The sequence below is a fragment of the Saccopteryx bilineata genome, chromosome 5 (genome assembly GCF_036850765.1).
Source record: "Saccopteryx bilineata isolate mSacBil1 chromosome 5, mSacBil1_pri_phased_curated, whole genome shotgun sequence".
NCBI lineage: Eukaryota > Metazoa > Chordata > Mammalia > Chiroptera > Emballonuridae > Saccopteryx > Saccopteryx bilineata.
Genome location: NC_089494.1, coordinates 36,553,121 through 36,566,277, shown reverse-complemented (window position 1 = coordinate 36,566,277; position 13,157 = coordinate 36,553,121). Strand labels below are relative to the sequence as shown.

Sequence of the window (13,157 nt, the reverse complement as noted above, 5' to 3'; positions counted from 1 at the left end):
CTTTGTAAAACAGCAGACATAATCCTACTTTAAAACTCATCTGAACTAAATGAGGTCATTTATAACATTGTATTATCCAGCTTTTGTTCTACTCTTGGAAGGAAGAAAGACAGGAAGGATTGTTCTGGATGCTTCTACCTAGTTATTTTATTCAATCATAACAAGTCTGAGATATATGAATTATTAGCCCTTTTGTGGGTGAAGAAGCTAGGAATCTGAAAAATAAACTGCAAACATGATAAGAAATAGATACTAGGATAGCTCACTGCCTCCTTACAATCAATTTGAGAGAGATTAGGACTCTGAAGAATTTTCTCCTTCCCTTTTCCTAAAAGTCGAGGATGGTTGCTAGGACTGTGCAGTTCAAGGATGCTGGCTGAGCCTCCTGGACTCTCTTAGTTTGTGCTGTTTTGTATTAAAATGGGGTTATGCTTGTTAATGGATAGATAATAGATTATAGTTCTCTCTTTAATCAATCATTGCTCTTCACTATTTATTACAGTGCTAATGGAATATTTTTTGTAATTATTTCTCCATATGTGAAGGTAACACTTTAAACCTTTTAAAATGTCACCAGAGAAGCTACTTTTAGATTCTTCTGGGAGAGTTTTATTAGCAGAACATGTGTTTTTTTAGAATACATTTTTTTCTATCAGAACAAAACTCCATCAGACGTGTCAGACTCAGATTAGATTATAAAAAAAGAAAGTGCGTTAAGAAACTCCAAAGGTCATCTCATATAATGTATGTTGACCAATAAATTGTTCAGTTCAGTTTGTACAGCCTTTCTAGAACCTTCAAGCTCATAAAAAGAGAGGTGGGGAAAGCAAGTTTTGGAGTCGTGGAGCCTGGCGTTAGCTCCTGGCCCTACTATTTTCTAACAATATTTAATTAGCAGGGTTCCAAATAGTCTGTCCCTGATTAAACCTTTCATTCTTCATTTCTGTCCCTGACTCAGTAGGCTGGTACTGGACATGCTCATCCAGAGGAGACAGTCACCCCGACCCCCACAGAGCCTACACCCCTTCACCGGCCCACCCCTGTCCTCTGCAAGGACACATGCAAGGAAAGACTTCCCACCTTCCCACGGAGCGTCCACAGCAATATGCCCTAAATCCTGTTGCAGTCCGGGATGGTAGACTACACCAGGTGCTGTGTGAGCGAGCACAGAAGTATTTATAACCACACGGGCAGAGCTGATCAGGAAGGGCGTCCTGGCAGAAGTGGTGCTTGGACTAACTCTTAAACTTAGCCAGGAAAAGAACTCAGGGTAGGCAGGAGGAAGAGATACAAGGTACGAGGAATTGCAGCAGAGTTAAGTGTGCTTTTCCACTTATTCTCTTCTTATCTATTATTTTCAACACCCTTCTTGACTCCTACCCTGGCAGAGGCTGTTAGTTGCCCATCAAATAACCACCTCCCTGGAATTAATGGAAAAGCTAGAAACAATTACCAGTCCCCCTTGCATTTTGGGAAGGGGATGGAAGAAGTCTCCATAAAAGAAAGGAAATATGCCATTCTTTATTCCTCCTTCCGTCCTGGTGCCTGGATGGTGGGTATGACGGCAGGAGCTCCAGCAATCATCTTGGATGGAGGAAGAGGGAACACAGGAATACAGGGGAATGTGGAGGTGGAAGCTGCAAGGAGTATGAGTCCCTGACAATTTCATGAAGCCAGCTTACCTCAGGCAATTTCTTTTATGTAAGAAACCGGTAAACTCTTACCTTGCCTGGGCCATTATCAGTTAGTATCTTTTTTTTATTATATGCAGCCATTTCTAAGTGATCAACTTTTCAAGACCATTCTAGCTCACAAATAATTATAACTTCCTTCTTTAAATTCATAGCACATGTCTGTTTTCACTACTCACTAGATAAGGAAGTCTCTGGCTGGAGACAACCATTGTGTGGCTAGTTCACCTTTCCTGCATTTACAGTGTACCTTCCCAGCAAGTGGTAAGCTTTGTCAGGGAAGAGCATCAAGCCATATATTTTTCCTTGTCACCTCAGTTCCTAGCAAATTATCTGGCATAGAATACATGCTTAATAAATGTTTACTGTCTGATTATGCCATGATTTCCTCTTAGAAAAAAAAATATGGGGGCTTTTAAATGTTTCAAACTCTTCAGAAAGGGAAATAACAGTGTGAAGGAAAATATATTCTATATAAAAAAAAAGAAAAAAGGGATAAAAACTCAACCCATGGAGTGATGGCTCTGAGATGCCATAATATGACAATGTATGGTCAAGAAGCCTCTCACTTTGCTTTCTTAGAAACAGAAGTGGTAGCACGGAGACTGCTTTACAGGCAGAAGCCCACCCGTCTGTGAGCAGAGCCTCGCACTTCTGAGTTTGTCACCACTGATGACGTTTGACCCTTAAAAACACAGACTCATGCATGTGGAAGCTATTTGTGCTAAAAGTCAGATCATCTCACACACGCTTCGCTCCATGTCTTTATCCCGAACACAGACTCATTTACATTTGCACAAGTCATATGCTTCACCCTGATTTTTCGGTTTTTTTCAAAGCCTTCCATTTTTCTTTAATAGCCTTCCGTGCTCTGCACTCTGGGGCTGTCTTCCTTTCTGCAAACACTGTTTCCACAAACTGTCCTTAAGATGTGCACATGGTCCATGGAAAAAAGGCAAGTGAAATTGAGGAAGAAAGGGGAAAATCACATCTGTCTATCTACCAAATTAAAAAAAAAATGGAACTAGAAAAGCAGCACAGGAAAGACAATTTACAATATAAAAAGAAAACAAAATCACTTTTTAATTGACTTTCTCTTTGCCAGTTCTGACGCTAAGCACTTGCTTCTTCCTTATTAACTTTAGTCTTTTGAGCAATTTTTTCCATTGTAAGCACTTTCTAAAAAATCATTTTCACACATTTCTCAGATACATTAATCCCTCCGGCATTCCTCTATGCACACATTATGCTACCCCAGCTCTAAATATAAAAGACTTTTATTATGTCCATTAACCATGGACATATGTGCTCCAAAAGTTTCCTGACACGCAGTCATTTGTGGTTTTTTAATTATAAACAGAAAATACTAACTACAAAAATAAAGAAGCAGGCCATAAATATAGCTTTATACATTTGAGGTTTGCTTGTATATGATAAAACATTTGGATAAATGACTCTCCTGGTTGCCAGCTCCAGGATGTGAGCACGCATGCGTTTACAGACACACAGAGATGAACACACATTCACATGTACAATTAAATCCATGCATCGCACAGGACTCCAACATCTGTAACTTAGAGTACCGCTGTCTTTATTTGTAAAATAAGGGAACGGATTTTTCTTCCACTCACCAGGTCTCACTCTATATGAACGGAACTGGAAAAGAAAGAAGGCAAAGCCCAATAAAATACTTGACAAACAACGTCATATTTATTGAATGCGTTTTATTTTAACAACCAAAAAGTTCTAACAGCCTAACAATGCACATAAGTTAAAAATTAATTATCACTTAGTGATAACAAAGATAGTTGATTTACATGGAAAAAAGAACATTTACAATATGTTAATCCTTATTCACATTGTTGATACCGCAATAAAACACAATTTGTTTTTCATTTCACAAAAAAAAAAAAAAAAAGGCGGGAAATTGTGCTTTGTCAAGAGGCACTACAAGAGAAAGTTTCTTTTTCCAAATAGATATTATATGACAGATATTGAATAAATAGACATATATGCATTGTAATTCGCAAAGATCTGGCAAGACCACAGGCTAAAATGCCCACAGATTCACTTAGAACCACTGCAAACTTGGCAGTGAAATTAAAAAATAAAAGGCAAGACTTAGCATTGAAAAATACCTAATAAATTTTTGGTTGAAGTGTAAAAGATACCAAATGCGGATGCCATCGATAGATGAGCCACCTTGTAAGAGCTTGGCAAAATCAACTTCCATGACGTGTACAGAGTGACCTTCAGCAACAGTGTAAGAAGACAATTTGGAAAGAGTAACTCGGAGACCAGGAAGCCGCAACCACGAACTTTCTGATTAAAGCTGCAGCATACTACAGAAGGAGGAGGGCTGGGCCCAGGGCTGAACTGCAAACAACCATCCTTTTGCAAAGGTATATGATGCTCGTGTCAAGATACTTTTTTAAACATCATTATTTGAAAAAGTACAGGAAAATGTCCCTTTAAAAACTCCAGAGGTTACTGAGCAGCTAGAATTAGCTTGTATTGCAACATGTCTTCTCCCTGTATATTGTAAGTTCTGAGTTAATATCTACACATAGAGGTTTTTTTTTAACTCCTACCTTTTATACCTTTCAAATATATAAATAGTATTAACAGTTATATTACAATGTTTGTGTAGTAAACAGAAAATAACTTTCAAAGTGATATTGCATGAGGTCTTTGACAAGGTTGCATGAGAGCGCATCTCAAAAAAAAAAAAAAAAAATCCAACCATGTGGGACTATTTGACGGCCACACTGAAGCATGGATTAGGTTCACCAGGCCAGTCCTGAAGGTGAGGTCTCCTTTTGCAATTACTACAAGTACAAGCGAAAAGTAATGCTACTGGTATTTCTGATAGGAAGCTAAAGGACGTCGGGAGAACTATAGTAGAACGCAGCTTTAACGCTCGTCCCACTAAACAGCCAGTCAGCATTAGTTCTGCTCTCTATAAGGTCATTGCTATGTAGGTAACTGGGAAAACATTTCCGTTGGTGACGAGTAGGCGATTCCACTGCAACTGCTTCACTTACTCTATTGCCTGGAGCTGCATAATGATTCAAAAATGGGTTCTTGTTAGGGCTGCCACAAGGGGGGAAAGGATGGGGCTTGTGAGAGCAGGGACTGAAAACGTTTGGTCAGGTGGATGGAATGCGCATAAAGAAGAGGAAGCCCAAAGTGAAACAGAATGAAAAACGTCTTCTGGGAGACGGAAGGAGGGAGATTTATTTGAGAGGGAGCCCCTTTAACTGGGCAGCAACTTCTTCTCTAACTTAACTTTACATAGAACTATTTTCTATTAAAAAAACAACAACAACAACAACAAAAGAAAACAGCAACAAATAACTTTTAAATGAGCAGGCTTATTAATTTTAAGATTTGAAGCCACGAGCAGGTAAATAAATTTCACAACGAAATGTGGCTCATTCTATGAATTCCATATGTCCAACATCAAAATATCATTTTATCAAGACTGCACTAATGTACAAGTTTTCTCTGTACTGAATTTCAGTCTTACTCATTTGGAATTCCACAGAAATACATCTGTTCACTAAAGTAATGACAAGTAGAATAACGGAACGTACCGAGTCATTTTAAGTGTGCATTGTGTCTTTAAGAGTAATTTAACTTGTATCATTTAAGGTGCCCTGATTTTTTTTTCCACTTTACTTTCTTTTTTTTTTTTTTAATTTTTGGCAGTGTTGATTTATTTTGTTAAATACATACCTCAAAAATTACCCATCAAGCTGCCAGATAGGAAGCTACAGAATTAAAAAAAAAAAAAATCAGGGACAAACACAGAAAATAAATAGGAATTCAAAAATAGTCACCCCACCCTGAGAGCAGGCCAAAGTTTATCAAAAAGCCAAAGCGACTCACTGTGAAGTGGTTTTTTTTTTTTAATACATAAACAAGTCTCTTCTTTAAGAACTCATTTCACAGTCTATTCTTTCAGATTGTAAAGTTCTGTCCCATGCAATTTTAATATATATATGTAAATATATAGATATATACATATACATATACACACACACTTGTAGCTTCCTTCATTTATTTCGTAGGTCTTTCCATCCTGGAACTTGCCTGATGTCTCTTCCATAAGTGCAAGAATAATGAAGGCAGAGTCTCCTGTGATTATAATTACTATGGTCCAGTCAATTGTAAAAGTGTAACACGTTAGTGTCTTTGCCAAGGCGACATCTGATTCGGAAATACTGAACTTATTTAGTCTACACGAATATCCTGTGCAACAAAGAAATGTCTAAAAAGGTATGAAAAACAGACCAAAAAAAAAAAAAAGACAAAAATAAAATGAAGCAAAAAAACAAAACAAAACATTTTTCTTAAAGAAACTAAACCAGAAAATCCTTGGACCGATGTATTGCTCTGCGTGGCAGGAGTTCACATTATCTCTGGTCGATTTCAGCAGGCGCTGCCTTGCTCTTCTCCGCGCTTTCCTCCTCGGCCTCCACTTTGTACATCTCCTCCGAGCCCTCCTCGCTGTCGTTCTCCTCCGACTCGGTCAGCAGCTCCTCGTCCTTGTACTCGGCCACGTCCACCGCGGAGCCCAGGTGCTCCTTGAGTTTCCCGTGGTGTTTCACGTGGTACCGCTGGTTCTGGAAGAACTTGATGATGGTGTGTTTGGGGAGATCCAGCTGCGCAGAAAGGGTGTGAATGGCTTCCTGGTCGGGGTACAGGCCCACATCGTGAATAAAACTTTGGAGGATCCCCAGGGCTTCCAGGGAGATCTTCGTGCGAGACCGGGGCTTTTTGGCACAACTGTCTTCAGCTGGAGGAGGTGGGGGAGGAGCTTCTTCCCTGGGAGGGGAACTCTCCTTGGTAGGCTGAGACTGCTGTCTATGAAGGACCTGATAATTAAAAAAAAAAAAAAAAAAAATTAACATGTGACTCATGACTTGACCTTTCCAAAGCTATCATCCTCTAAAATATGTATTGTCTATCCAGCATTGGAGTCAGGCTATGCTCATTTGTAAATTCAGATCTTCAGAAAACTTGAGAGCTTTACTGGAGATTTAGAATCATATCTACAAAGCAAGAGGTTAATAATAATAATGTTTGCTAATAATTATGTTCTGAACACAGAGACAAGTTGGTCATATTGGCCAAGGTCCTTTGAATTCAAGCAACCTGGGTCCAACATCTTCCTGGCTGTTCAGTGGTATGATATGCCTGTCACCTCTCTGAGAGGTAATGACAAAGAAACTAGACCCAGAGGGAAAGTGCGGGCTCTACCATCACAACTCATAGTCCAGACGCTTCCACTTAGCTGGTGTCCTTGTGCAAGACACTAAACATCTTTAAGACTCAATTTCATTATCCATAAAATAAGGATAAAGCACTAACTCCCTGGGGATGTTGTAAGAATTAAATGACATAATGTATGTAAAGAACAGTGCTTACCTTAAATCAGAGGTTAACAAACTTTCTCAGTAAAGGGCCAGATAGTAAACACTTTAGGCTTTTCAGGCCATACAGTCCCTGTTAAATGCCTCAACTCTGTCTTTATGGCATAAAAAAGTCATAAGTAATGCATACACAAATAAACATAGCTATGTTCCGATAAAACTTTATTCATAAAAACGGGTGGCAAACTGAACTTGGCCCAGGGGCCACAGTGTATCCACTTCAGGTTTAGGGCAAACATCCAATAAATGAGTCACTGTTATCATCAGCCTCATAATTACTCTTAGAGTAATAGTTGATATTTGAGCCAGAAAATCAATCCTTCTTAAAATTAAAAACTTTTCTTTATTTTCTTTTAGCTCTGATTTTGATCCTTGAATATATTTTTTTAAATAAAAGCTACCAAATTAAAGGTAAAACTTTTTATTAAATTAGAAATTTTAAATGACTGTTTTATACTCATATAGATGGACATTCTCAATATCACTATAAACTATTAATCTTTTCTGTGTTTTCATCCTTAATATGTTATAATTTATCCAAATTTCTCTTTTATTCCTACCTACCCCCCACTTATTGTTTAAAAAAAAAAAACTTCTAGTTAGGCAAGCTTATTCTTGATCTTTATAACATCTCTCTGCACAAAATAATTTCTCATTTTAATATTTACTTATGAACTTCTTCAATCTGACAAAAGAAGGAAGGCGACAGAGGAGAGCGTCAGAAGGCCGTGCCTGTGCCCTCAGCCTGTGCCCTCAGCCTGTGCGGGAAGGGCTTCGTGAGACGCAGGGCTGCCCGGACGCAGACGGAGCAGGTCCCCAGGGGAAGCTCAGCTGCTGCTCACACCTCACAGCGGCAGCAGCAACACTGTAACTAAGAGGCAAACATAACGGCCCGCTAACAAGCTTTCCGTCTGCTCCTGAGGCAAAGACCACATTTCTTCTACTCAGATTATGTCTAATTGCTTGAATCATCCCAATCCCAAAACCTTTAAGGACAGCGAGTTTCCTTTTTAAAAATACACACATTTCTCCTCGCACCATTCTCTCCTATTTTGTACTATCTTTTTTCATGATGGAGTAACAAATTACATATTTTCCAGAGTTCAAGGGGAAATTGGTCCAATCAGTGCAGGAGAAAACATGTCCAGTTACACTGAAGAATCACGGATCTCACTATTCCTACCACTGTCACAATCACCACCGCACTACCCATATCACCCGTTTTTATTTAGGTATAAGACATCAACATCAATGCAAGCATTTAAGAAAAAAATGTTCTGCCATCTATCCTAGTCTTGGGGACCACCTAATGAAAAAATAACTTCTCAGCAATGTAAAAATACTAGTTTTTTATGGAGATTTTAATAAATATTAGAGCAGATGAAAATGTTACCCCAGATAATGATAAATAAAAGAGAATGAAACTTTTCAAATAATGGTAGATAATCAAGTGACAATCAAAATAATAATAGAAAGGATAATAAAATGCAAATAAGAATATCTTGTAATAAGCTGACAACCGGTAACAAGAGGAAATCTGAAACAGAGGACCATAAAACAGAGCATCAAAGGTCCATGTGATGTTGACCAATTAAAACGAACGTTCTTGGCATTTTCTTTATCACTTTCAACTAAAAGTAACTCGTGTGGTCTGCCGTGGTGAGCTGGCATCAGCACAAAAGTGAGAGCTCCATTATTTCCACCTCCTAATTACGGCCAGCAGGAAAAGCAGTCGCATAGAGGGCTACACTGCTCACGGCAGCTTTGAGATCAGACTCTGGGCAGCCTGAGCATTGTGATAAATGAACCTCTGTGCCAACAGGTGAGGGTTGAGGTTTCTGGTGAGAAAGAGAGACTCAAGTGATGTATGGAATATACATACTCAAAGATCATGTACTCAAGCATGAGTACTCCCGCCCCTGATCAGAGAAATTGCATTAATTAGAAAACAAAAGAGAATTAAAATGCCCCATTTTCTAAATTATGCTTGCCTTCTGTAGTAAAAGTCAGCTTAAGGGTTCCATTTAATTAAATAATTGGATTGGTTCTTTAGGGGTTTTCCACGGTGCACTGGTTAGATTTAAAGAGATTTTCCAAAACTCTACTTGGAAGTTACTATAATCTTTCTTCATGACAGGGTCTGTGCTTCTCCTTAAGGCCAACCAGTGGGCTTGTGTCACCTCCCCTGCTTCATTAGAACCTGGCAATAGTAACACATGCACACGGGAGCCACACTTGAACCAGAGAAACAACAGTAACAGTAGCTCCACTCGCTGCACGCGTACTCTGTGCCAGGACGTCCTAAGAACGGCACACAGGATTCATGTCTATAATCCTCCCAGCTCCGCATGAAGGTGTTCTTTGGATCAAGAACACCCTGAAAACATGGAGCCCCTTAAGAAACCTATTTAAAATGGAAATTAAAAACACAGGGAGCTGCCGGTCTGAGAAAGTAGGTGTCCAAAGAGCAATGGAATCCCATCACAGAAGAAAAAGAAGTTTCTCAGGGAAGTAACAGCAGCAGGAATCGCCTACACAGTGAAGTATCTTGCTTCCGGTCAGACAAAATCCTATAGAATTTGGGCAGCACGGCACTATTTACATGAACAAGGTGAAGTCATATTTCCAGCATCTTTGAACAGATAAGGAAATGAGTCGTTAAAATTGAGAATATCAAAATGAGCAGCTCTGAGGTGATACTGTCTTACAAGTCACCAAAAGGGCCTGCCTGAGGTTTTCTGGTTACCCTTTCTTAGCCTATATCCTTACCCTTTCCACCGCAACACGCATAAGACCTGAGATGAAAAGATTCCCTGAGTTATCTTTCCCAATTATCTTCTTCCCTTGCAGTGTTCTAATTACTCCAGGTAGAGAGTTGTTTATTATTTCTGGATAATTTTTAGTAAAAAGAACTGCATAAACTTCCTCACTAGCCAGTTGCAGTAGCTTATTATGACAATCAAGGAATTCTTCTTAATGTTGCATAGTGCTTTCTTATAATGGTTTAAGGACTCTGAACACAGTGGAGCAGAGCCTAATGCTTACAAGATGCTCTTTCTAAGAGACATCAATCCAAGCCCTGTCTTAAAATCTTCCCATTCAAACGGCAGAAACTTTTCCTCACTTTCTCACATCTTGACTAAATAACGTCAATTCTTTAAGCCTCTTCATCAGATAGTTTTCCGAACTTCCATTTAATTGAATTTTAGTTTTTCTATCTTATTTTCTCAGAGACATGCAAAATTCCTTGTTAGCTAGTTAGAGTCAGTCGAGTTTGGTCTGTGGCCTAAGCAAGTGCCCCAGTAATGCAAGTTCAAGGCTATGTCACCGGTTCCTGATGGATGGAGCTCTCAGCCATCCTGCTCCTCGGCTCACTTGATCGTTCAGTCATAAATGTCTGGCTGATTGATTTTTTTTTAAATTACAAAGTTTTTCAATTATTTCAACAAGATAGAGAATACCTTGCCAACTGAACAGAGATATGCTCTTTCCTAACAAGTTCTTCACACACCCAGATTATTGATTTCTGGAATTTTTAAATTAAGTTTCATGAAGCATCTTCCCAGATATTTATGTAAAACTGCCCAAGTGCAGACTTTCCAGCCTTATCCTATATTCCCTTATTCAAAATGGGCCCAGTGGCTGACCTTGTACTCTTCCTGCGGTCCACCATCTTTCCCATGGTGTTCCCATAGAACAGACCACATCATTTAGTGAAGACAGCCATCTGTCCCTTACTCTTGACATTTGTAAACTGAAGCCTGATAATTCATTCTAGATCTATTTTGGTTTGGATTTTTCTTCATCACAATTGACTTAAATTAATCTACTGAAAAATTCATTTCTGATCATTTCTACAAAGAGAGTTTTCGATGGTTTATTTAAAAAACTCTTTCCCATATTGTTGACTATTTTTTGTGTGTGTGTGATGCTACACTTTTGAACAAATTTTATTACTTAAGAAAGCGTTTTTGAAACTGGTCCTATCTTTGCCAATTTGACCTTGTATGTGACTTAATTGCAAAATGTGTTTCTATTCACAACATCTCTTAATATTTTACTCTTCATGCCAAGTCATGTTCCCACTGCAAGCAAGACAGGCAGTAAATATAGGTCTACCACAACATTGTTTCAGACGTTATTGCCCCATGCCATTTTCCCCCAAACACTTTATTTTTATACACCATTTTCTAGAATTTTAAAATTCTACAGGGTTTTAAAATCATTTCTATATTCTGTTTAAAAAAAGGAACACTTGTAAACAGTGTTATTGTTGACTTGTCAATGCAACAACTAGGGTTAATAGCACTGAAATTTCTAAGTAGCTTTAATAATAACAACAACCATGATCATGTTAATAGTAGGTGGTAGCATTCTCAGTAAAGCTTATGATGAGCCCGAAACCTATCCTAAATGCTATAAATATATTTTAATTTACTTTATTTTCACAATAACCCTGGAGGTATTTTCCTCTCATTTTATGATGACAAAATTGGAGTTCGGAGAGTTTAGATAATTTGAGGGGGGGGGGGGAGCCGCGCACGGCTTCTAAGTGGCAGAACTGGGATTCTAAAACATGTCTGTCTACTTTTAAATCCTATGCCCTTAAACATCATGTTCTCCTGCATTCTATGAGCAAGATTACATAGAAAAATTAAACAGTCTCTAGAGCACAGGTGACAGATCGTAAATAAAATACCAAGTAGTAATAAATACTATAAGCAAAAATAAAGCAATGGATCAGGAGGAGACTTGGGGGAAAAAGAAGTTATTTTTAGATACAGTGACTCAAGGAAGCCTCCCTCAGGAGGAAGCACTAAGCCCAAAGGAAGAGGGCCAGCCCATAAAGAAGGGCATTCGGACAAAGGAGACAGCAAACAAAAGGACCGGGAGGTAGGAATATGGTCTGTATTTTTGAAGGTGGCATGTTAGAGCTTTGCCACCCAGTACAGCAGCTACTAGCCACATATGTCTATTTACATCTAGAGTTAAATTAACTAAAACCAAAAAAGAAAAAAACTCAGTTCCTCTGTCATATGTTTAACGTGCTTGATAAGCACATTGCACAATACCATATTGGACCATGAGGACAGAGTACATTTCCACTATCACAGAGAGCAGCACTGGACAGCCCCACGATAGACAGCAATGATGGCGGTGAGGTAGCCAGGGCCTTGGCGTGCTATGGTGAGGGGATGGAACAGCCTCACAATGAAATGCAACCATAATCTGACCTAGCTAAAAATATAATAGGACTTGAAACTGACACCGCTACTAGAGAGAAGAGAACTATTCATATAAATATATCCACATATTTAAGAAAAACTCAGCTTATACTATACTACTGGGCTATCCATGGAGTTTCATAAATAGTAATACTATCATAAAGACAACACAGAGGATGCACTAGCATTTTCAATCCTCAAGAGAATGGTTTAGTTTACCTCCAGCTGATGGCCACCCTCTTCATCAGACATGCTTAGCATGACTTAAATGAATTATGTTTAAAACAATCAACCTTGGGTTAAAAGAGTGAAAAAACGTATCCATTTATCAAATATTTATGGAATGCCTATAATAATTGAACCCACTAATTTACAAAGCTTTAAAATAAGGAGTCCTAGGTCCAGCAATTAAATGCTGATGAATAAGTTATGAGTAGGACATAAACAAATAGAAAGTTAAATCTAAGTTCCTTCTTATTTATTTGCTGAAATATCTTTGGGCTAAAATATGATGCACCTGTACACAAATGGACATGGAGATGTGACAAAGAAAGAACAGTTATAAATATATTCAGAAGAGACATCAACTGTAAGATCAAACCCCAAACCTTCTTGGCCAGTGGCAAAACACGATCATAATATGGACATGTTGTTTCTCTGCCTTCAAAACTGAACATTTTGAAAACACAAGGACAAAATGGTACCATGACAAAACAGACTAAGAAAGATAAAGCAGCTCTTCTTAAACCTCTCAGTATTCAAATACATTTTGAAGGTCTCAATGGAAACCAGCTGGGAGCCAT

General features: G+C 38.5%; 1 protein-coding gene across 4 annotated transcripts in view; it reads right to left on the bottom strand.

The window, feature by feature from the left end:
- Positions 1 to 3,416: 3,416 nt before the first annotated feature.
- SATB2 (SATB homeobox 2) overlaps positions 3,417 to 13,157 on the bottom strand; it is a 203,236-nt gene continuing 193,495 nt past the window's right edge. For all 4 annotated transcript variants that reach the window (XM_066281183.1, XM_066281181.1, XM_066281184.1 and 1 more), the window contains one exon: positions 3,417 to 6,571. In XM_066281183.1, coding sequence (XP_066137280.1) covers positions 6,110 to 6,571 — 462 coding nt within the window. In that variant the 3' untranslated portion in view covers positions 3,417 to 6,109. The remainder of the gene's footprint in view (positions 6,572 to 13,157) is intronic.